Here is a 23,854-nt window from a genome sequence, read left to right on the forward strand (position 1 = left end):
ATCATCGCGATCTTTGCGAAAAGTTATGTACTGTCGGAGAAAGTTTGTGTGTTTGGATCTTAAGTGTGTTTCCTGTAGACACAGCACTTTTGGATTGTGTTGGTGGATGAGTTCCTGCACATCATCAAGGTTCCTAAGAAGACCTCTGACGTTCCATTGTATGATTTGTGTATCCATATTGGAGGTCAATAGGTGCTGTGTGTACAGAAACAGAAGTAGTGATTATGTAAATTACAGAGATTAAATTACAGGGCCCTTTCGAGGCCCTGTAATGGGAGTTCTGCCCTTTTTGGAGTGTTCGAGGGAGCCTCGCCGCTCCTTAGGCGCTTGGTGCACCTTGAGGATAGGTGTTGTGTCCACTGCCTCTTGTGAGGCGCCGGACACGTGCTCTTGCGAGCGGGAAGTTACCAGCGAGGGTCCCGCCTTCGAGGGCAAGACTCCTGCGCCCACCAGCCCGGATTTCGATGGGGCTCCCTGGGGGATTTGGCTGCGCCGGCCATTGCCAGCGCTGGAAGGGACCTGGGAGGTTGAGGCAGCCTCGGCTGCGCTCACCTTCGGGGTCGATGGTCCCCTCTCCTCGGTTGACGGAGCAGCGCTAGCTGCAACCGCCGCGGGGGCAGATGGCGTAACTGCCGACGCACTGCTTGTGGGTCGGACAGCCGCCGGAGGCCGTTGTGACGCTGTCCCCTGACGCGCCACATCGGCAAAGGTTTTCCTGGGCAGATGCGATACCCGCCTGCGTGCCTCCTTGAAAGTTACGTTTTCCTTGACTTTGATTGTAACAATTTCTTTTTCTTTTTTCCAGGAAGGGCACGACCGCAAGTACGCGGCGTGCTCCCCATCACAGTTTACACAGTGGAGAGCGTTCTCACAAGTTTCAGTAGTGTGTTCTTGGGCACTGCATTTAGCACAAGTTTGACGGCCTCAGCAGCTCTGTGAGCTGTGGCCGAAGCGCTGGCATTTGAAACAACGGGGTGGATTTGGCACGTACGGCCTAACACGGAGCTTGATGTACCCAGCCTCGATTGACTCGGGCAAGATACTTGATCCAAAAGTAATTATTAGGTGCTTCGTCTGAATCTGTTTACCATCCCGCCTCATCTTAATTCTTCTGACATTTATCACGTTCTGTTCGCTGAAGCCCTCCAGGAGTTCCGCTTCAGTCAGCTCAAGCAAATCATCATCTGACACAACACCACGGGTGGTGTTCATTGTACGGTGTGGAGTTACTGTTATGGCGGTCTCCCCAAATGACACTAGTTGCGGTAGTTTCTCATATTGTTTTACATCGCGGAGCTCCAAGAGGAGGTCGCCGCTTGCCATCCTCGACACCTTATAACCTGCACCAAAAACATCAGTCAGGGACTTTGAAACAAGGAATGGTGAAATGTTTCAGACTACTTTGTTTGGCTTTTCAGAATGAATTACGTGGAAGCGGGTAAAATTCTGGGTTTGGCGACCAAAAAACTTGAAGACATCTTCGGTGCGCCCTCGTTTCTGAGGGCGATCAGCAAGGGAGGGGAAAGAAGTTTCCATGAAAAATGTATACATTCGGCAACAGCACCGACCGCCCAACGAGGGGACGCGGCAGATCCGGCAGTCTGCACGACGCCAGTCGTACGCCGCCACCATAACCGAATATGGTGTACCCAAGGTTGGATAACCACACAGGGTTAACCCTTGCCGCCAAGAAGAAAGGAAGTAAATAGAAGAGAGAAGGAGACAGGAAAGGTGGAAAGTAAGGGAAAGACGAAGGTTGTAGGGAGAGAGAGACAGGAAAAGGCGACTGCCGATTTCCTCCAGGTGGGTCAGTCTGGAGGTGCCGTCTATGTGAAGCCGAGGCCAAAGAGGTGTGTTGCCTCCGCCGGGGGGCCTTAAAGGTCCGAGCACCCAGCATCGGCTCAACCCCCAGGATCCCCCTTTCCCCAGACACGGCTAAGCCGCGCACGGCTACACGCGGGAGGGGCCAACCCTCATGTGCTCGGGTACGTGGTGTCGCAACACACCAAACGCCTGCTGACGCAGACGCCCCTGCGGGGTTCTCACTAAAGTGAGACATCTTGCCCATGTCATTACCATCAGCGCTGGCTACGCGGAGAGTGATGGTCAAGTCACATGGCGCACGGTCCTTTCGTCTGTTGCACAGATAATGCGTAGGATAGCATAACTGCCGTAAAGTTGGTTTAGCCTTTCTGCATCTTAAAAACTGGCGAGAAAAATATTTTCATTCAATAAATAAAGGATTGCCAGAAAACACAGGTCCAGTATTAAACTGTAAGGCTCATTAGTACTCAGTACAACAAACCATCACTATTTCATCAGTTCCAGAGGAAAAATGCAAAACAACATGCTTGACTCTATTCAACAGAAGTTCTATCGATAAAAATTATTTTCCAGACCTTCATATACTAGAATCGAGCTATAATAAATGCTGGCATACTAGTTTACTATTAACTCCTTTTAAATATAGTAGACTGTACTGTATATCTTGATTTAAATGTAGCTAAGTTACCGATAGCTTGCAGCATACTTGTTATGCAATTTTAGAAGACTCCTGAGCATGTACAGCACTGTATTTTCTTGGTCAAAATGTGTAAGCATTAAATTTTGTGAGAACGTTTCTGATAGTCGATATTTTATTTGATATTTGGCCTTTCTGTCTTGATTCGATTTGAAATCTACTATTCAATATTCGCACATGTCTAATTAAAACAGTTAAACATAGGTCCCGTGCAAATGCTGCTGAAATCCATGACATTGCAATAAGCCAGTGCAGGCAGCATTGCCACCTGGATTTCATTTTTGCATATCTTCTGCCTTACCGAGCTTGCTACTCACAATAAGCCTTTTGCCATTTGTGAAGTGCAATGTCTAACACTACTTAACTTACTTTCTTTTTTTAGTGTAGCTCTCCTGACATCAGATATAGTGAATTAAATTATTTGTAACACACAGCACCTTCAAAATCTTGTGATAGAAGTGTGTCAGTTCAAGTTGCGCAGCCAGATAGCCCACTACCTGGAAGATGACAGTATAAAGGCCTGCGTCGAGATAAAAAATATAATGGAATGAAAGGACTTCCATGGAGGCTTTCTTTGTTTGAACAAGACAGAAAGCCAAACCAAGTCTTTCCTTTGCAGAGAACTGGTGAAATAATTTCTATAATTTCTAAACATACTACTGGTGGAGGGGCTGCTAGAAAATGCTGCACAGAACTGCCAACCTCTCGGCTCACATGCGCTTTACACTAGGAGTCCTGAAGGCACCGACACAAAATTCTTGTCCCAATCTATCTTCGGGCTTTTTAGGCGGTTGCCACATTATGGTATGAAGCTCCAATTAGTGTAACGCACAACAAATAATTACTTATAGAACCTTTGATGGGACCTGGTTCAAAATGCACACATGTAAAAGCAAACTATTCTTGTCAAAGAAAGTGGAGGTGGTGGTCACGAGGTATCACAAACCAGTAACACCTAAATGGTGTGCTAGTCAGCTCAGTGTGGTGGTTGAAGGCTGTACAACGACCACGTCTCCAAAAGCTGCCAGATTTCCCATTTCAATTTTCCACTTCTGTTGCAAATGCAGGGGAACCTACTTTCCCCTCCTGCCCCGTCGAGTGGGCTCAGCATGTGCGTAACCATGAAGCCACCACATGTGGCGTCATGAATATTCTCAAACATGTTGTCCACGTTCACTGGGTGTGCGTTTTGAACTGGTTGGATTAAAGGTAATGCAATTAATTATTTGCTACATCCCCAAGAAATTAAAGCTCTATAGCGATATTACTGGGTTGCCAGCCATCCAATAAAAAAGAAATAAAACAAAATGTCAGTACTCCTTTAAAATTCGCAAATTCTGTTCTGCATACCAATCCAGATGTCCATAGACAGATCAGGCAAGGCATCCTTAGAAGCTTTCAAAGTCATTTTTTTTCTGGATCATTGTGAATGAGTGTTTAACCAGGACTTTCCTCCATACCATTCTTTATCCCCTTCAGTCACAGTGTACACTTTTGTAGACACGACTTATTTTTGTCATTACTGTCCAACGGTTGCAAGTAATAGACAACGAACATGAAGCTTTGAGTAAATTGAACGTTCTGTTTTCCTAAAGCACACCTATTTAACTAATGAGGGAAAGGTATCAGTACACTGACAACCGCTTTAGTGAAGGCACTAAAGTGTTTGATGGGACATTTGAAGTGGGGCGCTTCGGTACTAATTGCAAAATATTTTTTCGCTTCTAATGCTTGCACCCAATAATTTACATTAACATGTAATTCGAGCTGGTGATTCAATATTTTTAAGAAAGAAACGTGGCATGACTCACTGTACAATAAATGAATATTTAATTACTATGTAGTTATGATGGATCTCTATAAAATGCACAGAATTATTCTCATCCCACTTTGACTTGATTTCTATGGAGTCTCCAGCATCTTGGCATAAAATTATGTAAATTTTACACATTTATATACAGTCGATCCTAATTCGTGACTGAAGGGGTTATCCCAAAAAATGTGGGATTGTGTGTCCCAAGATAAGCGAGGCATGTAAAGGTTGCCTATCTGAGCAAGAAACTGAAGATGCAGCACTGGATAATATCACACATAATATGGATAATATCACAGTACTGGATAATAACAAATTGCATAATATGATATGTTGCCTAAATTTTTACTCACCAAGTGACACTGTCTAACTTTTGCATGACTTACATCATATTGCTCCATTTTACTGGGTAAATTTGGAACCTTTGTTCTTTTGCCACTTTTAATGCTCAGGAAGAAAAAACGAAGAAAAAAAAACATTTTTTTTTCCCCACAAAATTTTCTGTTATTTTCCAAGCCTCCTCATCTATAGCGTCATGCCTCAGGACGGTGCTGTGCATGAAGAACTGGGATACTTCAGAAGCTGTGCCACCGGGTAGAGCCTTCACCTTGGCTTAAGGAGTCAGGTAGTCAGATGTAATTACAATCCATTTGCTTCCTCCAAATGACAAGAAAAATGGTCCTGGGAAGTCCATGCCCTTACGGTCAAATGGTATCCTGGGTGGTGCAATGGTTTGAAGCAATCTTGCAGGTATCAGAGGTGGTGATTTTCGACGTTGACAGACATGGCAACCTTTGACATAGTGCTACACACTAGTCAACAGTCGTGGCTAGTAGTACGGCTTGCACACACATGCAAGAGTCCACAAGAAACCCAGGTGACAGGATGTAGGTTCATCATGGTGCGCGAAAAGGCTGTCATTCTGGAGGTTGGAGGGTACTACAAGAAGATGTGCTCTGTCACCACCACATGGGTTTTTCTTATATAAAATGCCCTTTGTGAGACAGAACGAAGAGAGTCCACGAGAAGTGTGTTGATGAAGAGATGTTTGGCGCAAAAGTGTGCAAGTTCACGAACGTTCAAGGGAAACTATAAAACAGTTTTGTCTGATGAACTATACTTTCAAAATTCTGTTTTCTTCAATTTCATGGTAATAAGTGGATTATTAAAAAATAATGAAGGTCCCAGTTACATTTATTAAAAATTTCACAGGAAGCCCAATGCCAGTACGTCAAGGCGACATCACCGATTTCAAAGTACTTTCTCGTATTTGGGTCGTTGTAGTAAGTAAATGTTCTTGATCCTATACTCAGTCTCTGGCTCTTCTAGAATACAATGTAGTCCACCTTTACCGATAACTGTTAACTAGGCCCAAGCAGTCAGGATCAAAATCCATGACATCATATCGAGCTGGTGCAGGAACTTCAAGGTGGACTTGCCACATGTCTTTCGCTTTTGCATCTTTTCTGGCTTACCGAGCCTTACCTAATAACATGAGGGAATTTTTTATATTTAGATGGGTAATTCACTAATGCAGTTCAAATTATTTTTCTCTTTAGTGTCTTTTTAAGATGGGATCACTTCACAAGCTTGATATTCGGCACATCATGAATCATAATCAGAGGTATGAGCACATAACATTCTTTATTCCATCATTGATACCAGCTCCCAGGACAAGGCATAAGGGCTAGGATGCTTGCTCATTTGCATTAAACATTTTACCACAAGCTTTACCAGGAACACATGAATTGTAGTCCAGTACTCTAATCACTGTGTGCACGTTCATAAACCCTAATGTCAAACTTAACCTTAAACTATAAAAAATTAAATGTAAATTTGGAGGTTTACATGCCAAAATCACGATCAAATTAAAAGGCAAACCACAGTGGGGGACTCCAGATCACTTTTTACAACTTGGGGTTCTTAGGCCTCCAATTCTCTTGAAAACAAAGTCGCACAGTGAAACAAATAAAGTTGCAAGAAAGCAACAAGAGCAAGTAGTGCGCCGTCACAAATCGGCCCTCGATGTGTAGCACGACTGCATTGATAATGCAATATCATATAGACAGTGTGGCCATATAACACTTTGTAGCCTCACGGTCGGTGCATAAAAATAGGATTGAACTGGATTCTGTGGGATGTCACAATGGCTGTCTCGCTGGCTGTAATGCCATGAATGCATACATCTAAATACATGCCCTAGCAATGGCTCTTTCTAGGAAAGCAAAGCAGATCTTGAAGGCCACATTTTTTGTTTTTGTTTTTTTCCTGCCCTGGGTGCAATTGCAAGGCCAGAAACATTGTGTTCTGGACATCACTTACTGTGCAGTAGCTTCCCAACTTTTGCACCGCCAAAACTGTCATGGTGCAGCATTGTCACAATTTACGTAAAAAAAAATTACAGCAGAACTCATCTCATGATGACTGCCAACGGTAATGCAATTAGCAATCAAACAATGTAGTGATAAACCATATTCCTGAAGTCACATTCACTTCAGTATGCAGTGGTAATTCTGAGACTTTCGTTGGTCCGACTATATCCCGTGTACGTACTTCAATATTGTCCCACTTTGCTATGGCACTCAATTGCCAAGGTCGCCGATGAGCATGGAGGCATGGCGAACAAATTAGAGGAGATTGGCGCAGCATTCCGACCACTGACTATAGCTGGAAAACATGCTCACCTGTTTTACAGTTGGGGCCCTTATAGCCCTTTGGACAATTGCACCTGTATGAGTTGGCCAGTCCAATACACTCTGCATTGTTGTGGCACGGGTTAATTTTCAGACAGAAGTCATCCTGGTTCTCACAAGTCCTACCTGTAAAGTGATGAAAAAAGGCATCATATGGTGCATCCTTTAGTTCCATGACTTTCAGTGGCACATTGAAAGCCACCTAATATAGTGGCATATTCCACCTACTGCTCTGGCAAATAAACTTCTGGCCTATACTAACGGATATCTAGGCATACAGGGGCTGTGAAAATGCTTGTGAACTTTCTCAGAGCCATGCCTTAGTCACTGACTCAGCTCAAAAATAAAAACTCCAGTTGCCAGCATCTTTTTCTTATTCCCTTATACTTCTCACTCACTGCATAGCGAGGCCCTTGACTTTTGCAGCCTTGATGCCATGCAGCAGCAGCAAATAAGGGTCTATTTGTCAGTCGCCTACTACTAAGTTCACATGCTACAGATTAATATGCTTTACAGGAAGTTCCACATCTGCTGCCATGGCTGTGATAGCGCTGCCCAGTGCCAGGACTCAGGACTAACCTTGCTCACATGCACAAACACCGAACGAAATTTGACAGGAGAGCTATTATGAGAGCAGCGGTGGCTGTCCTCCTGTCAAACACTGCATGTGCGATGCAGAAGATGTGGGTTACGCTCCCACCTGTGGCAAGTTGCATTTGCGTCCACTCTCATTTCCTTTTTCTTAATACTATTTCAACATTTCATTTAAGAATGACAATTAATTCACCCTATGCTTTCCCTGGCTTATTTGTTGGTTGGCTTCATGTGATTCTAAATAAAAAAAAAAATGAGCTCCTCGGTTCTCTTACTCTACTTGGTCATTGAAGAGAACCTGCAGCATAGGCGACAATGTATGCTGCTAGTCACCATTACTTAGCCTTTTCTATAGAACACACTAAAAGCAATGTCAATTGAAAACTGCTAATCCAATTTTTCACAAATACACTTGCTTTCAGAAGCAGTGAATACATACAGCAACATCTTTGTAGGCGAAACTAACCAATGGTTGCATAGTTCTGACCTCTTTATTAAGAAAATATTGCATTAAAAGAAGATGAAGAGAGGAAACGGCACTCATGGTGTGTACACTCCCTTCATCTTCAGCAACCATACAGGTTGCTGTACCAGGTTTTGAAATGCTACACGAATTTAGCACTGTTACCAGTGATATTGAAGTCTTTTGTATTAAGAAGAACAAGAATGTGTTCGCTGTGCTGTACAGACCACTAAGCAGCAATATCGAGGCATTCTTAAAGTTCCTGGATTCTTTACTTTTTTGTGCGAATGAAAATAGATGGCTGCTAACAAGAGGCAGTAATATGAATATTGATGTTCAAAAGGGCTCGAGCCTGGTGAATGAGTTTTTGTTTGTGCTACAAAGTAATGGTTTTCAGAATTTTATAGCAACGCCAGCAGGCGTTACCCTTTCAACTGCAGCTGTGCTCAACTTGTTCATTACTAACTTAAACGCTAACAACATTATATTTGATGTTACAAACAGTGACATAAGTGGTCACTTACCTACTTTTTGTATGCTTCAGTGTAACAGCGCATTGAAACAAAAGGAGTTGCCTGAACTCACAAACCAGGAAATATTGTCTCTCACATTAAAACATTTTAGGGATAAGATCGCTCAAACAGAGTGGAAGGAAATATTTACTCCTGACTGTACGATGCGGGGTGCTGACAGATGCTAGCCACATCTACACAAGTGACTTGGAGCCCCTTGACCGAACAAATGCTCCCACCTTTATTCCACAAACACATATATAGAACGCATGGCGCGTAGCGCCCTCTACATCTCTCCCCCGAGATATGCACACAAGAAACACCAAACATTTCACAAGTCTTCTCGGAGTCTTGACCCGACGACCAAACCTGGTGACTCTCACTCTACAATCTTTGGAAACTTGTGGTGTTGCTGTTGCCGTGGCGTCTGTTGCCGTGGTCTGCTTTTCATGCTCCTCACGGTTTTCACTCCGAGCTGGCTCATCGTTGTGTCTGAATAGGGCACTAGATGTATTCTATTACGCACAAGCACCGCGTTGGGTGTTTCGACGACGTATGAGCGCGACTTGGAGGCTGGGCTGAGAACAGACGCTGTATCCTTGATGTCTCGAACCCACACCGTATCACCCGGTTGCAGCGGAGGAAGTACGGTCGCAGCATGACGGCGATCGAAGTCTTTCTTCTGCTGCCCTCTCACTTCTTCGTCTTGGCACTTCACATCGTCTGGCGCAGGCCACTTCGGTTCCAGGCGGTCCACTATCTTGGGAAGCCTGGTTCGCAAGCTGCTAACCAACAGTAGCTGCGCAAGGCTGAACCCTGTGACGCCTGCAGTGTCTCTGTACGACTGAAGAGCCAAAAAAGGATCGTCTGCTTTCGCAAACAACTCTTTGATCATACGCACCATCCTTTCCACTTCCCCATTTGACTGCGGGTAGTTTGGACTTGAGGTGATGTGTTGGAAGCCATAGTACTTCGCAAAAGCTGCAAAGGCTCGTGAAGCAAATTGCGGTCCATTATCACTTCGTACTACGGCGGGAATGCCAAAACGAGCAAAAATGCTTTTGACTGCATTGATGACTGCCTCAGAGTTCGTGCTTCGCATGTAGATGACTTCAGGGTGTCGAGAACGATAATCAACTACTAGTAGATAGTTGTGTCCCTTGTAACTAAACAAGTCCATTCCTACTTCTTGCCACGGTTGTTCTGGAGTCTTCGTTATGACCAAACGCTCTCTTCTTTGCGCTCTTGTGACTGCACACTGTCTGCAGCGAGTGACTCCATCACGTATTTGCTGCGAAAGTCCATACCACCATACGGAATCCTTCGCCCTTAGTCGGCATCGGTTAATTCCCTGGTGGTCTTCATGGATAAGTTCGAGTGTATCCTTTTGCAGCAAAGCTGAGATGACAAAGCGATTACCTTTTAGCAGGATGCCGTTGCACAAAGAGAGATCACCTCGATGGCTCCAGTACTTCTTGAGGTGCTCCGGAAGCCTGTCCCGACGAGGCCAGCCTTGAGTGCGGTATTTGACGAGCTGGTTGCATTCCCAGTCCAGTTCTTGGTGCCTGCGAACCTCATCTACGGTAACCAGCTTCGTGTCTGTTACAGTAGCAACTTGAAATTCAACAAACTCCTCTACCACATCCACCACGCTGATCGACGGCTTCTCATCCGGAGCCCTTGAAAGAGTATCCACAGTGGCTAGCTGTTTGCCAGGAACGTAGATCACGCTAAACTGGTAGCGCATAAGTTTGATGCGAAACCGTTGAATACGTGGGGGCATCGTGTCCAAGTCAGCGTTTCCAAGATGTGTTACCAGTGGCTGGTGATCGGTTTCTACCGTGAAGTTTAGGCCACGCACATATTGGTCAAAACGGTACACTGCCCATGCTACCGCCAGCGCTTCTTTCTCTGTTTGGCTGTAGCGCTTTTCCGCTTCAGTAAGCGACCTGGATGCAAACGCTACTGCGTGTCACTCGCCTGATGGTTGTTCCTGCAGAAGAACCGTGCCCAATCCAAATGAGCTCGCGTCGCATGAGACAATGGTATTACGACCGGGATGATACTTAGCGACGCACAGGTCCGAGGTGAGCATCGCTTTTACCTGATTAAAAGCGGTCTTTTGAAGCGGTCCCCATTGCCATGCATTTTTCTCACCTAGCAAGGCGTGAATAGGGGCGGTTGCTTGCGAAAGGTTGGGCAGGAAGCGACCAATATGATTAGCTATGCCGAGGAATCGCCTAACCCCGGCGATGTCCTTAGGTGGCTCCAAGTTGCGCAGTGCCTCGAGTTTGCTGGGACTTGGCAAGATACCGTTGGCGTCGATCACCACACCCAGAAACTCTACTTTGTCTTGACCGAAGCAGCATTTTGACTTGTTGAGTTTAACTCCGGCTGTCTTTAGACGTTCAAGAACCTCCACAAGTCGCTTGTCGTGTTCTTCTCGATCTTTGCCAAAAACCAGAATGTCATCTATCATGTTGACGACGTTCGGTTGCCCCTCCAGAATTCGAGCCATTTCTCTCTGAAAATATTCCGGTGCTGAAGTCAAGCCAAAAGGTAGACGACAGTAGCAGTAGCGTCCAAATGGTGTGATGAATGTGGTATACTCTTGGCATTCTTGTGACAATCGCACTTGGTGAAATCCTGCTGTCACGTCGAGCTTTGAGAACACTTTGGCATCGCCCAGTTGCCCGAGTACCCATTCGACCGTTGGAAGCACATGCTTTTCACGGAGAACTTCCTTGTTGAGCTTCATTAAGTCCACACATATTCGGATTCCGCCTGATGCTTTCGGTACTGCGACCAGACCGGCACACCATGGCGTCGGCTCGGTAATGCGCCTGATGACACCTTGTTTTTCCATCTGGTCCAGCTCCTCCTTTACCTGGTTGTACAGAGGAATGGGAATTCTGCGAGGTACACTGAGAGCAAATGGCCTGGCATTTGGCTTGAGTCGGATAGTGTACTCCTCCCCTACAGTACCAAGCCCTTCGAAGATGTTCTGGCCAGGGGTTGCGTCGCTTGCAGAGCTAGCTTGCTTTTCAGGTCGCTGTGCGGCGTTGATGAACTTCACGACTCCCAATGCGAGGATAGCAGGGTAGCCTAGTAGAGGTCTAGACTGCGAAGGCATGACGTACACTGACTGTACACCAGGTGCGGCTCTTCCACTCCAACGTAGCTGTGAATTGGCCTGTTACTTTCAAAAGGCAATTTCCCGGACCAGTGAGAAGACCCTCCGGTTTTTCGAGTCGCGACGGTACTCCTGAAAAAGTGCTTGGAATGACGGTAACTTCTGCTCCTGAGTCGACCTTGAATTTGAGTGGAACTCCATTCACGTGGACCCAAACAAACTTAGCCTTTGCCTCTTGACTACTCTTGACAGCATGCATCTCGATGGCATGTGACTGTCAGCTTTGCGTGCGCTATTTGGCTAAGCAAACTGCTTCGAAGTGTCCTTTCTTTTTGCAAAACTTGCAAACAGCTTTGTTGGCAGGACAAAATTTCCGCTGATGCTCATCTCGTCCGCAGAAGTGACACGATCTGTGTGCGCCGGCGAGGAGCGTTTCTCTTGCTGCCGACGCTTGATTACGTGACGGCCTTCTTGTTGGCCTGTGTTTCGCTACATCAACGGCGACTGGCCCAGATAACTGGCTTTCTCGTTCACGTTTTTCTCGTTCTGCATCTTCGTGCAGCCGTGCATGCAGAAGCGTTTTATCGAGCGTCAAGTCAGAAGTACGGCAGAGTTGCTACGATAACCTGCCATCCAGCAGACCAAAAATAAATCAGTCTCGAACGAGCCTGTCCTCAATGGACGCTGAGCCGTAGTGTCATCTTTTTACCATGTTTCGCAACGCGGAATAAAAGGCATCGACGCTCTCGTCTTCTTGCTGCGTCCGCTTGTGAAAACGATAACTCTCGTGAACTTCGTTTAGCGGGTGCACGAAATACGAGGTGAACTTGCTTTTAACAACGCTGTACGACTGAACTTCTTCGGCCGACAAGTTGAAAGACGCCAGCACGCGTCGACCTTGAACACCCGTGCAATAAAGAAGCGTTTGTACCTGAACCTCGTCGGTAGCTTGGTGCAATCCTGTAGCGTAGGCATAGTCCTCGAACTGCTCAATCCAGGTAGACCATGCACTTGGGTCGGCGAAGTTGAAGCTCGATGGCTGCTGGAGTCCAGGTACCCCGGCAAACACAGCGTCCGGCTTGTTCGCCATTAGAGAGAGCGAACGGCGACCACTTCTGACACCATGTATGATGTGGGATGCTGACAGACGCTAGCCGCGTCTACACAAGTCCTGGACTCCAGCAGCCATCGAGCTTCGACTTCGCCGACCCAAGTGCATGGTCTACCTGGATTGAGCAGTTCGAGGACTATGCCTACGCTACAGGATTGCACCAAGCTACCGACGAGGTTCGGGTACGAATGCTTCTTTATTGCATGGGTGTTCAAGGTCGACGCGTGCTGGCGTCTTTCAACTTGTCGGCCGAAGAAGTTCAGTCGTACAGCGTTGTTAAAAGCAAGTTCACCTCGTATTTCGTGCACCCGCTAAACAAAGTTCACGAGAGTTATCGTTTTCACAAGCGGACGCAGCAAGAACCTCGTCGGTAGAACCATGCATTCTATATATGTGTTTGTGGAATAAAGGTGGGAAACTCGAACTTATCCATGAAGGCCTCCAGGGAATTAACCGATGCTGACTAAGGGCGAAGGATTCCGTGTGTATGGTATGGACTACGGCAGGAATGCCAAAACGAGCAAAAATGCTTTTGACTGCATTGATGACCGCCTCAGAGTTCGTGCTTCGCATGTAGATGACTTCAGGGTATCGAGAACGATAATCAACTACTAGTAGATAGTTGTGTCCCTTGTAACTAAACAAGTCCATTCCTACTTCTTGACTGCATTGATGACCGCCTCAGAGTTCGTGCTTCGCATGTAGATGACTTCAGGGTATTGAGAACGATAATCAACTACTAGTAGACAGTTGTGTCCCTTGTAACTAAACAAGTCCGTTCCTACTTCTTGCCACGGTTGTTCTGGAGTCTTCGTTATGACCAAAGGCTCTCTTCTTTGCGCTCTTGTGACTGCACACTGTCTGCAGCGAGTGACTATCACGTATTTGCTGCGAAAGTCCATACCACCACACGGAATCCTTCGCCTTTAGTTGGCATCGGTTAATTCCCTGGTGGCCTTCATGGATAAGTTCGAGCTTCCCACCTTTATTCCACAAACACATATATAGAACGCATGGCACGTAGCGCCCTCTACACTGACGATAGCGACAAGTGCTATGACTCACGTCTAGAAATCTTCAAGGAACATTATTTTGAGTCCTTCCCATCATGCACATACCGTAAACAAAAAAAAATGTTTTAAGTAAAGGGTTACACATAAACATATCAAGCTTATTAAGCATAAGAACAAGCTTTTTGACAACTTAAGTCACGTTGCAAAGATTAAAAGAATTTATAATGTTTTGAAATAGGTTGAATAAACTGTAGTGGGTAATATGCATGTGGCGCTGTGCAAAGTGCCACCGCTGCAGCGCGAGAGTCGAGCTCGGGCTGCTGATGCGAAGGGCTAAGACTCGTGACCAAGAGCTACTTGCGATCCCTCTAACGAGCTGCAATAAACCCCATTTCATTTGGTGGAGCTGCTGGGTAACCTCGGAAACTGGAACTGCCTTCAGCGCCTTGCCCGCCGGCGGCTCCCTTTCTAAGTGCACAGCAGCAGGCTACAAATCCTTGGCGCACTGCTGACAACCGCCCAATATGCTAGGCCTGCGGTACCCCGGGGCTGTAGCGCGCTTCTGCCACCGGCGCTTTCCAGCCTTCGTGGGCACCCCACGACCACCCAGCTCCGGCTTCCAACCATTCCGTATGCCTCAACGACCACCACCAGAAGTCTGCACTGCTGATGACATACCGGCACCGCAGTCACAGCTCTATGGTACTCGTCGCTTGCCTTCCCCTTGTCGGCACTCACTCTCACCCATGTGTCGTAGGTCCAGTGCCAGTACTACTCAGGCAGAAAACTGATTTCCGCAGTTCCTGAGGCATGAACTGCGTTATCGTTGGAACATCAAAGTCCTCATTTTTCTCCCGCTAATGTTATTGAAGTGTACGTTGATGGTATCAAATCTCTTGCGCTCGTCGATACAGGTGCTGCTGTATCCGTGATTAGTGAGAAGCTTTGTCGTGCATTACGGAAAGTGACCATGATGCCTCTGGTACCATTGCTTAGAACAGCCAGTGCACAACAAGTTCAGCCAGTCGTTATGTGCACTGCCAGGGTGCTGATTCAATACATTCTGTATTCGATTGATTTCTTTGTGTTAACTTGTTGCTCCCACGATGTGATTCTCGGTTGGGATTTTCTGTCGCGCCATCATGCCGTCATTGACTGTGCATGTGCTGAGATTCAGTTCTCCATTCTGTGCGATTTACTATCTCCCAACTTTCAAGCTCATGATGTTAGGAGGATCTGTGTAGCTTCAGATACTGACCTTCCTCCTCACAGTGCTGTATTTGTCCCTCTTTCAGGTGCATCGCTTGCTGAAGTGACGGTCATGTTTACACCCGCTGCTGTCTTCATTCGCCGCCAGCCTATATTGTTGCCCTTTTCCCTCCTCACGGTTCACCATGGTGCTGCAGAAATACTGATTTCTAACCCAAATTCGTACACTTTGGCTTTGCACTGTAGCGAGACTACTGGTACCATCCAGACTGTGGACGCTGACGTTATTGTGCATTTCCCTGTTGCCAACGACATGGATACTGCCAACGTAACAGCACTGACACCCCATGTGCCAACTAACCAAGTATCACCAGATATTTTTTTGTCGCTCTATTGCCGATGACCTCGAGCCGGCACAACGTGAGCGGCTAATTACTCTGTTAAATGATTTTCACGCCTCTTTGGCTGGAACCAAGCATCATTAGGCCGCACAAGTACAGTCTTTCACCATATTGATACGGGACATCACGCACCATTACGCCAGCGTCCGTACCGCGTGTCATCCACCGAGCGTCGTATCATAACCGAGCAAGTTGACGACATGCTTGAACGTGGTGTTATCCAGCCATGCTGCCGCCCTTGGTCGTCTCCCATAGTACTCATTCAGAAAAAAGATGGCTCGATAGATTTCTGTGTGGACTATCGTCGCCTCAACAAAATTACACGAAAAGATGTCTATCCTCTACTGTGCATAGATGATGCCCTGGATTGCCTACATGGTGCCGAATTCTTTTCTTCTTTGGACTTGCGATCGGGCTATTGGCAAGTAACAGTGGATGAATCCGACTGCTTGAAGACAGCTTTCATTACGCCTGATGGCCCGTATGAGTTTACAGTAATGCCATTCGGCCTCTGCAATGCACCCGCAACATTCAAAAGGATGATGGACAATATTCTGCGAGGCCTCAAATGGAAGACTTGCTTGTGTTAGTTAGATGACGTGGTAGTTTTCTCCCCTGATTTCACCACTCACCTCTCTCGTCTACGCGAAGTACTTACTTGCCTTGCCACCGCCGGCCTTCAACTTAACTTCCAAAAGTGCCGCTTCGGGGCCTGCCAGCTGACCATACTTGGCCATGTCGTTTCCAAAGACGGAGTCCTCCCCGACCCTGACAAACTTCGTGCTGTTGCAGAATTTCCACGGCCGACTACAGTGAAAGAGTTCCAAAGTTTTGTCGGTCTTTGCTCTTATTTTCGACGCTTTGTGCGAAATTTTGCCTGCATCATTGCTCCCCTGACGAAGCTCCTGGCTTGCCCTGGTAACACTAGTGATTGAACTCCGGCATGTGACCAAGCCTTCACCACTTTGCATCGTCTGCTTACCTCACCGCCTGTTCTATGCCACTATGACCCGAGTGCACCGACCGAAGTTCATACGGACACCAGCGGCATTGGTCTTGGAGCTGTCCTTGTGCAACGCAAGCCTGGCTTTCTGGAATATGTGGTTGCATATGCAAGTCATGCCCTTACGAAGGCAGAATCCAATTATTCTGTCACGAAAAAAGAATGTTTGGCTATAGTTTGGGCATTACACAAATTTCGCCCTTACTTGTATGGCCGTCTGTTCGACGTTGCGACTGACCACCAAGCGCTCTGCTGGCTTGCGTCACTGAAAGACCCATCGGGGCATCTTCTACGTTGGGCTCTTCGGCTCCAAGAATTTGACATTCGCATCATCTATCGATCTGGGCGTCAACATTCTGATGCAGATGCGCTCTCCCGATCGTCCATGCGATCCGACGAAACGCCACCCTCATCGATGGAGTGCCCAGTTGCTACGCTTGCTGTTACTGACATGCCGTCTGAACAGAGAAAAGATCCGTGGATTGTGTCTCTCATTGACATTCTTAGCAGTTCTTCAACGGCTACATGCCCTCGAGCCCTTCGTCACCAAGCCATCCATTTTGTGCTACGGGACGCCATCTTGTACAGCTGAAACTATCAGCCAGACAGTCGCAAATGGCTGCTAGTCATCCCTCGCCATTTACGTTCCGACATATGCACATATTTCCACGCCAACCCACAACAAGCTCATGCTGGCATCCCGAAAACCTACGAGTGGCTCCGCCAGCAGTACTACTGCCGCGGCATGTATTCTTATGTCCACAAATACATGCGGTCATGTGCAGCTTGTCAGCGACGCAAGACATCTCCTCATATGACAGGCCCTCTGCAACCTTTACAGTGTCCTGCACGTCCTTTTGATCGGGTTGGCATATGGCATATATGAAGAGGCCCTGTATGGGCCTCTTCCATGCACTGCTAATGGAAATCATTGGATAATTGTCGCAGTAGACCACCTCACAAGATATGCCGAAACTGCTGCACTTGCTTCGGCTGCTGCTCGCGACGACCCGAGCTCAGGTCTCGCGCTGCAGCAGTGGCAGTTCGCATAGCGCCACATGCATATTACCCACTACAATTCATGTAAAAAGATCAAAAAGCTAATATTACAAGCGTGTATTTGACAACAGTTGCTTATGTAATAGTGGCAAAGTGTGGAGGAAAATTAGCTAGTTATTATACAAGAGCGCTAAGAATACCACGATTGACAACCTCTTTATAAATGACAAAAAGGTTAGTGGGACCGAACTAGCTAACCTTTTTAACGATTTCTTTGTTGAAATCAGCACTAGTGCAGACTGTCATGAAGCTACTAATCATATTACAAGATTATCCCAAACTATGCGCTTATTGCCAACATCTAACCCTGACGTGACAACATTGTAGCTGACACATAAATATAGCCATAGCCATGATGTAGATGATTTAGAAATAAAACTAATCAAATATGTTATAGATTTAATTGCACCAGTGCTTACACACACATATAACATCTCTTTCGACTGGGCTTTGTCCAATCAACATGCAGGTAGCAAGAGTGAGTAATTTATAAGAATGGAGATAAAAATAGTTTAGCTGATTATCACCCTGTGTCAATCTTGCCTGTTTTCTCAAAGGGACTCGAGAATGTGATTAATTCTCATATTGAGCAATTTACCAGAAAATATAACCTTTTAACAGATTACCAATTTGGTTTCAGAGAGCAACGCTGCACTGAGCCAGCACTTCTAGCTGAGAAAAAAATATTTTAAGAATTTGAGAATAAGGTAACGACATTGGGCATATGCTTAGATTTTAGCAAAGCTTTCGTTCGTGTCAACCATCCAATATTATTGGAAAAATTAGTGCATTATTGGTTTCACGGAACAACACTACAACTTATTAAGTCTTAGCAAGCGCCATCAATATGTTGAATTAAAGAAGTATAAATCTCACCTACGGTCTACTGAAGTTGGAATTCCCAAAGGTAGCATACTGGGACCAATTTTGTTTCTTTTCCATATTAATGATATTGTAAAAAATATACGAGGATTGTAGATATCTTACATATGCCGATGATTGCTCAGTACTCATTGAGGGAAGAGACATTGAGGCTGTGACATGAAAGGGAAGTGTATTCTGCCACAACATGCAGATCTGGTGCAAGTACAATAGGCTCATTCTAAGTGAGTCAAAAACGAAGTGTGTGTTGTTTCACACCTCAGGCATTTTAGAGAAAATAGATAACCATGTTGCTCGCGGACCATTTAAAATTAAAATAGGAAAGTCTTAAAATTGTAGGTGTAAGTTTTTTGGAAAACATGTCTTGGAATGAACGCCTGAAAACCTTATTACCAAAATTAAGTAAAGCTGCCAGTGTATTAAGCCAGAACTGTCACGCTTTTCCTGTCAGCATTAAAAAAACGTTATGTTCTGCACTCTTTAACTCTCACTTATTTACTGCATGCTAATACGGGGAAAAACAACAGCATCAAACTTACAGAAACTCTTCCTCCTTCAGAAATGCACTTTGTTCAATAGAAAATCCCTTATTTTTACAACACGCAGAACCGCTCTTTCACAAACATAACATTATGAAAATTTACAATACGTACAAGTACAAATTATTGAGAACCTACAAAGACGCCACATTAGGTAGAATGGAACTGCTCGAAGAACTAGCAAATCTCAGGAAAAGTGCAATTCCTTATCCTTTCAGGTATCAAGCTGAAACATTCAATCCTTGCGCACCAATTATGGGAAAGAAAGACTTGACTACACATTGGCAACCACACTAAATGAGCTAGACCGGAAAAATGTTGATGTTCTAGCCATTAGCAACAAAAGCTTATTTGACCTGTTTGTGTAACTGTATTGAAATTGCTCGCATGTGTAATTTGACACTGAAACATGCACGCTGTGTAATTGTTTTTGAAAATGCCCAAATGTAATGGTATTGTACGACTGTTTCTAAATTTGCTTATATGTTTGTATAACTGAACCATATAACAAATCATTGTGTGGCTGCTGCTGTACAGGTGGATAGGCCTCAGTCATGCTGCACATATGCAGCTTTTTTTCTCTGGCCCCCTATTTTTACAGTAACAATTTACTGTCTATAGCGAAAATAAAATTTGTGAATAATTGATTCATCTTCGTTTTTAGCACTACATTTTTGACAGGAATCAATGCCAACTTGCTCAGTTCATTTTCCTCTTTATAAAAATGTGAATGGCCACAATGCAACAACATTTATGGTCATTCCTATGGAAACCAACACGTTGAACATACTCAAAGCAGTTGCTTCCAAAGTGCTTTGTAGTTGCTCCAGTACAGTGCCTTTCGGAGTCCAAATTTCAGTTTTAAAACATAAAACTACTAGTTAGTTTTTGTTTTGTATTTGCTGTGATGCATATAAAATTTTACGGACTCAATGGTAAAGATGGCGAAATGTGATAGATATTCACACATGGTGATGGTTAAAAATAAAATAGTATGTAGCAGTAGTTTTTGTAGCTGTAACCATATGTCTGTGCACTTTCAAGTACCTGTTCTGATGAGTTTCCAAAATCATAAAAATGTCGAACAGCCTCAAACTATTCACCTGACAATATCTTGGGGCAGAAGCATACCAGCACCCTACCCTCTTGTTTTGAGAAATGTTATGCAAAGCTTTTATAAACCAGACTAGTCAGAAGATCTGTGCCTGCCAGCGGCAGACACATTGAAGTGCATCAATACAACCATGCATATTTAATTTGAGGCTCACAATTAAGCAGTGTTGGTGAAGATAAAGGAAACACCAGTTGCCCGTGTCACATTTGTGCAAAAAGAAAGGGCATGTATGCACTTTGCTCACCACTGTAGCCTGCTTTGCAGAAGCACTCAAAGTCATCTGCTTTGGGGCCTCGTTCCCTGCATATGCCATGGTTGTGGCAAGGATTCTTCTCACAAGGGGCCCTGCCACCACAGTCGTCCACATTAGCTGCGTCCACCACTGCACCAACCAGGTCTACACTGGCGTCATTCACTTCAATCTGCGAAGAAAGAAGACTGCAGTCACAATCACCACCAAGGTCACAATCAGATATACTTCTATGATGAAAAAGGATGGAACGCTGGAAATACGCTTGAACCAAAATTTAACCCAGTGGCATTTAATCTTTCAGTCATCACTTGGTGACCCCTGTTCATGTAATAAAATATGTCAAGCTAGGGTCATAGTAGCTAAAAGCACATTATTTGCAGTTTTTTTCTGTAACATATAGGGTGCCCCATACAATGTGTTTCAGCTGAGCCATTCAATAGTACCGCTCATAGTTAGAGCACATGAGCTATTCATACATGATCTCATAATCTCCTAAGGCCTCATCAGTATTTTAAAAAAGGGGGGGGGGGGTTGTGCGAAAAGTACAATCTGATTATGAGGCACGCCATGGTGGGGCACACCATAATAATCTGGACCATCTGGGGTTCTTTAATGTGAACCTAAAACTAAGTGCCACAGGTGTTTTTGCTTTTCACCCCCATCAAGATGCAGTCACTGTGGCCGAGATTTGATACCGCAACCTCGTGCTTAACAGCCCAACATCATAGCCCCTAAGCAACCATGGTGGGTCGCCTCATCAGTATTTATCAGTATTCAAGAATTCATAACTGCTTAAATTTGTAATGAGGGCTTGCATACATACTGAACTCATGGATATCTGCGTCAGCCATTATATCAATGACTTGTTTCCCTAAGAGGTATAATTAATGTCGCAATCTAAACAAGACAAACAGGTCAGGAAAGATTGAAATTTGAACTGATATCATTAGTGGGCAAACAAGAGAATCCTCAGCCCGGGGTCAACATAATGACAAGTCTTTGTCATGGCTGGTGAAGGGAAGTCCCCCGATTCATGAAAATGTTTCATGGTGATTTTCCATCAGCAACAATTTCTATCATTCTATGTTTATTTTTTGAGAGTGGGAAGCAAATCCAAATCAATATGCAGGATGAATTCATAGGAAGCAAGGAAGATGAAGGCGGAAGTGTAGAAAGGTCTATATATCATATATCATCTATATATCATATAGATAGCACCAATGTGGATGCCACTGAAAAGAGTCTAACTACCACCTAATACGCATACTTTCAACCTTAGCAGCACTTTATAATATTTTATAAGCGTTGACAACAAAGCGAAATTGGTGCTCTTCTGCGTAAGTGTGTATCTTGAGTGGCATCAGCAGTAAGCTGGCACACAAGCGCATAACAAATGTGATAGAGTGTCGTATGAACTCTGATGCCAAAAAGAAATGTTTTTACATGATGTCATTGCCAAAAAGCTGTTTATACACAGCATCATGCACTATTGCATAATTAGAATAATATTTTTGTAGTGCATAAAGCAGCTGCATGAATGTGCTTAATTTACTAAAGTTCCAAGTTTATAAAGCATGGCTGGTACACTGAAATGAAGTTTTGCTTATGCCAAATCTCTCATAATCTCGAATTTCTTTCTTAGGGTTTACGACTTCAAAGTCACAAGCGTATACTGTCATATTTATTTAGCTGGTTAAATATAATGCACCAACTAACGTTTAATTTATGGCTTTTATTTAGTTAATCCAAATTGGAAGCCTATAAAATATTCTGAGTGGGCCCCAGAACTGCTTTCAGATTTTTGAAAGAGTGAAGCCAGTATCTACCACGGCTTCATGAATTTTGGACCATTTGATGTGCAGGAACAAGAGAGACCAGATGAAGTGGTTATCCAGTGGTGGTATGTGGCACTTGTTAACTGCTGCCGCACGTGTTCCCCAATTTGTGCTATTGAAAAATTGTCAAGGCTTCAGTATTGCAATACATGAGTGGAACCTAGCACCTGGTTGCCATAGGGGAAGTTAGCTGCTTACCTCTGCAAATGTGGCTACTGGACCACTTTGGTTGCTGCCAGATAAACAATTGTTGGGCATCACTAACTGGTAAATCTATTAGAGGCATCCACCTTGTGTATTGAAGTTGCTTGTATTAACATGCACATAGTTTCGGTTTTCATGCATTTGATTATTCAACATTGATAAGGCAGCAGCACCTAGCAGCATCACATTCTTAAAAATGTGAAAGTGGTTCAGATCAAGTTTTTAATTGGAAGATACAGTCAAAAAGTGTTAATTAATATGTTACCAGCAGATGTTGTTTCATTATATTATAAGGGCACTGATGCAATTTTATTGCCTGATGGCATGTTAAAAAGTCACAATCACTTTTTTTGGATGCTTCTTATTTAAAGGAATACTGACACAAAACTTCGAAGCTGAGACAACTTTTGAGATCGATTTCTGTGGGCACACACAAAATATCAATGGCGAATGTAGCTTGAAACCTATTTAATTAAAATCAGTTTTAAAGTATGTGCATGCAGAAAACCGCAAAACGCAGCACCTCGCAACATTGACATCGGCAGCGTTGGTTTGTAAACATTCCAGAGCATAAAATCGTGGGGTGGTGTTGGCTACCGTGCTCCTTGTACCATGCTTCTCTTGTTGGTTCCACGACCTAGCTCTTCAGTGCACACACATGGTGCTCTTATTTGCCTGATTTTTAAGAAAAACATGTGAATTTGTCTTCATCTATGGGGAAGCCAGCTGTTGCCAAGATGGCATTTGCATGAGCCTGTGCCACTGCCTATGAGCAGCTGCCAAAGGCAAAGCAGCTGTTCCAGCAGGGTTGCCACTTGGAAAAGGCGGTTGGTTTGAGGATGCCTACGCCTAAAAGTGATCGGCCACATCTAGTTTGGTGGCAACTCCTGTTTGTGGAAAATTGTCACTGCTGGACAACAAAATAAGGATGACAGCGAGGACATCACGCGGCACGTGGGTACTTAGATGGAGAAAAACGACTAACAAAAAATCTTGCACGCTGGCATTCACATCACAGTTTTGTGCAATCATGTGACCAGCTGTGTTTACAAACCTATTGTCCCCTCTCATAGCTCTCTGAAATCAAAACTTGGGCTAGTCGCTATAAACAAGACTGAATAATTAATCATTGTGTGGTGAAGCAAATGAGGTTTCATGCTGTGATAACTGGGTGATTGGCTACTTATTACAACAGAAAAGACAAGATCCAAGATTTTTGTGTCAATGCTTCTTTAAATTCTCTGAACATCACTGGCAACCAGTAATCAATGATAAAGGCAACGACATATGCCAAAAATGAGTGCACCAACATTAAGTTCACTTGAAGGCAGTGAAATGCACATCACATATGACATGAATGCTGTACCTTGCCTGCAGTTTCACCTTAATGTGGAAGACAGCTTCACACAGACAGCAGGAACTGTCTTGCCTCACTTGGATATAAGACAATGTCAACAGCACATTTCTGGGGCGCAGACTATTGCAGAATCCCATGGGCATTC

At 44.7% G+C, this 23,854-nt stretch overlaps 1 protein-coding gene across 27 annotated transcripts in view; it reads right to left on the reverse strand.

Moving 5' to 3' along the window:
* Window positions 1–23,854, reverse strand: part of trol (terribly reduced optic lobes) — a 623,238-nt gene that overhangs the window by 40,047 nt on the left and 559,337 nt on the right. For all 27 annotated transcript variants that reach the window (XM_075684186.1, XM_075684204.1, XM_075684193.1 and 24 more), the window contains 2 exons: window positions 20,305–20,482; window positions 7,019–7,153 (listed from right to left, as the gene is read on the reverse strand). In XM_075684186.1, coding sequence (XP_075540301.1) covers window positions 7,019–7,153; window positions 20,305–20,482 — 313 coding nt within the window. The remainder of the gene's footprint in view (window positions 1–7,018; window positions 7,154–20,304; window positions 20,483–23,854) is intronic.

This window comes from Dermacentor variabilis, chromosome 3 (assembly GCF_050947875.1).
Source record: "Dermacentor variabilis isolate Ectoservices chromosome 3, ASM5094787v1, whole genome shotgun sequence".
Taxonomy (NCBI): Eukaryota; Metazoa; Arthropoda; class Arachnida; order Ixodida; family Ixodidae; genus Dermacentor; species Dermacentor variabilis.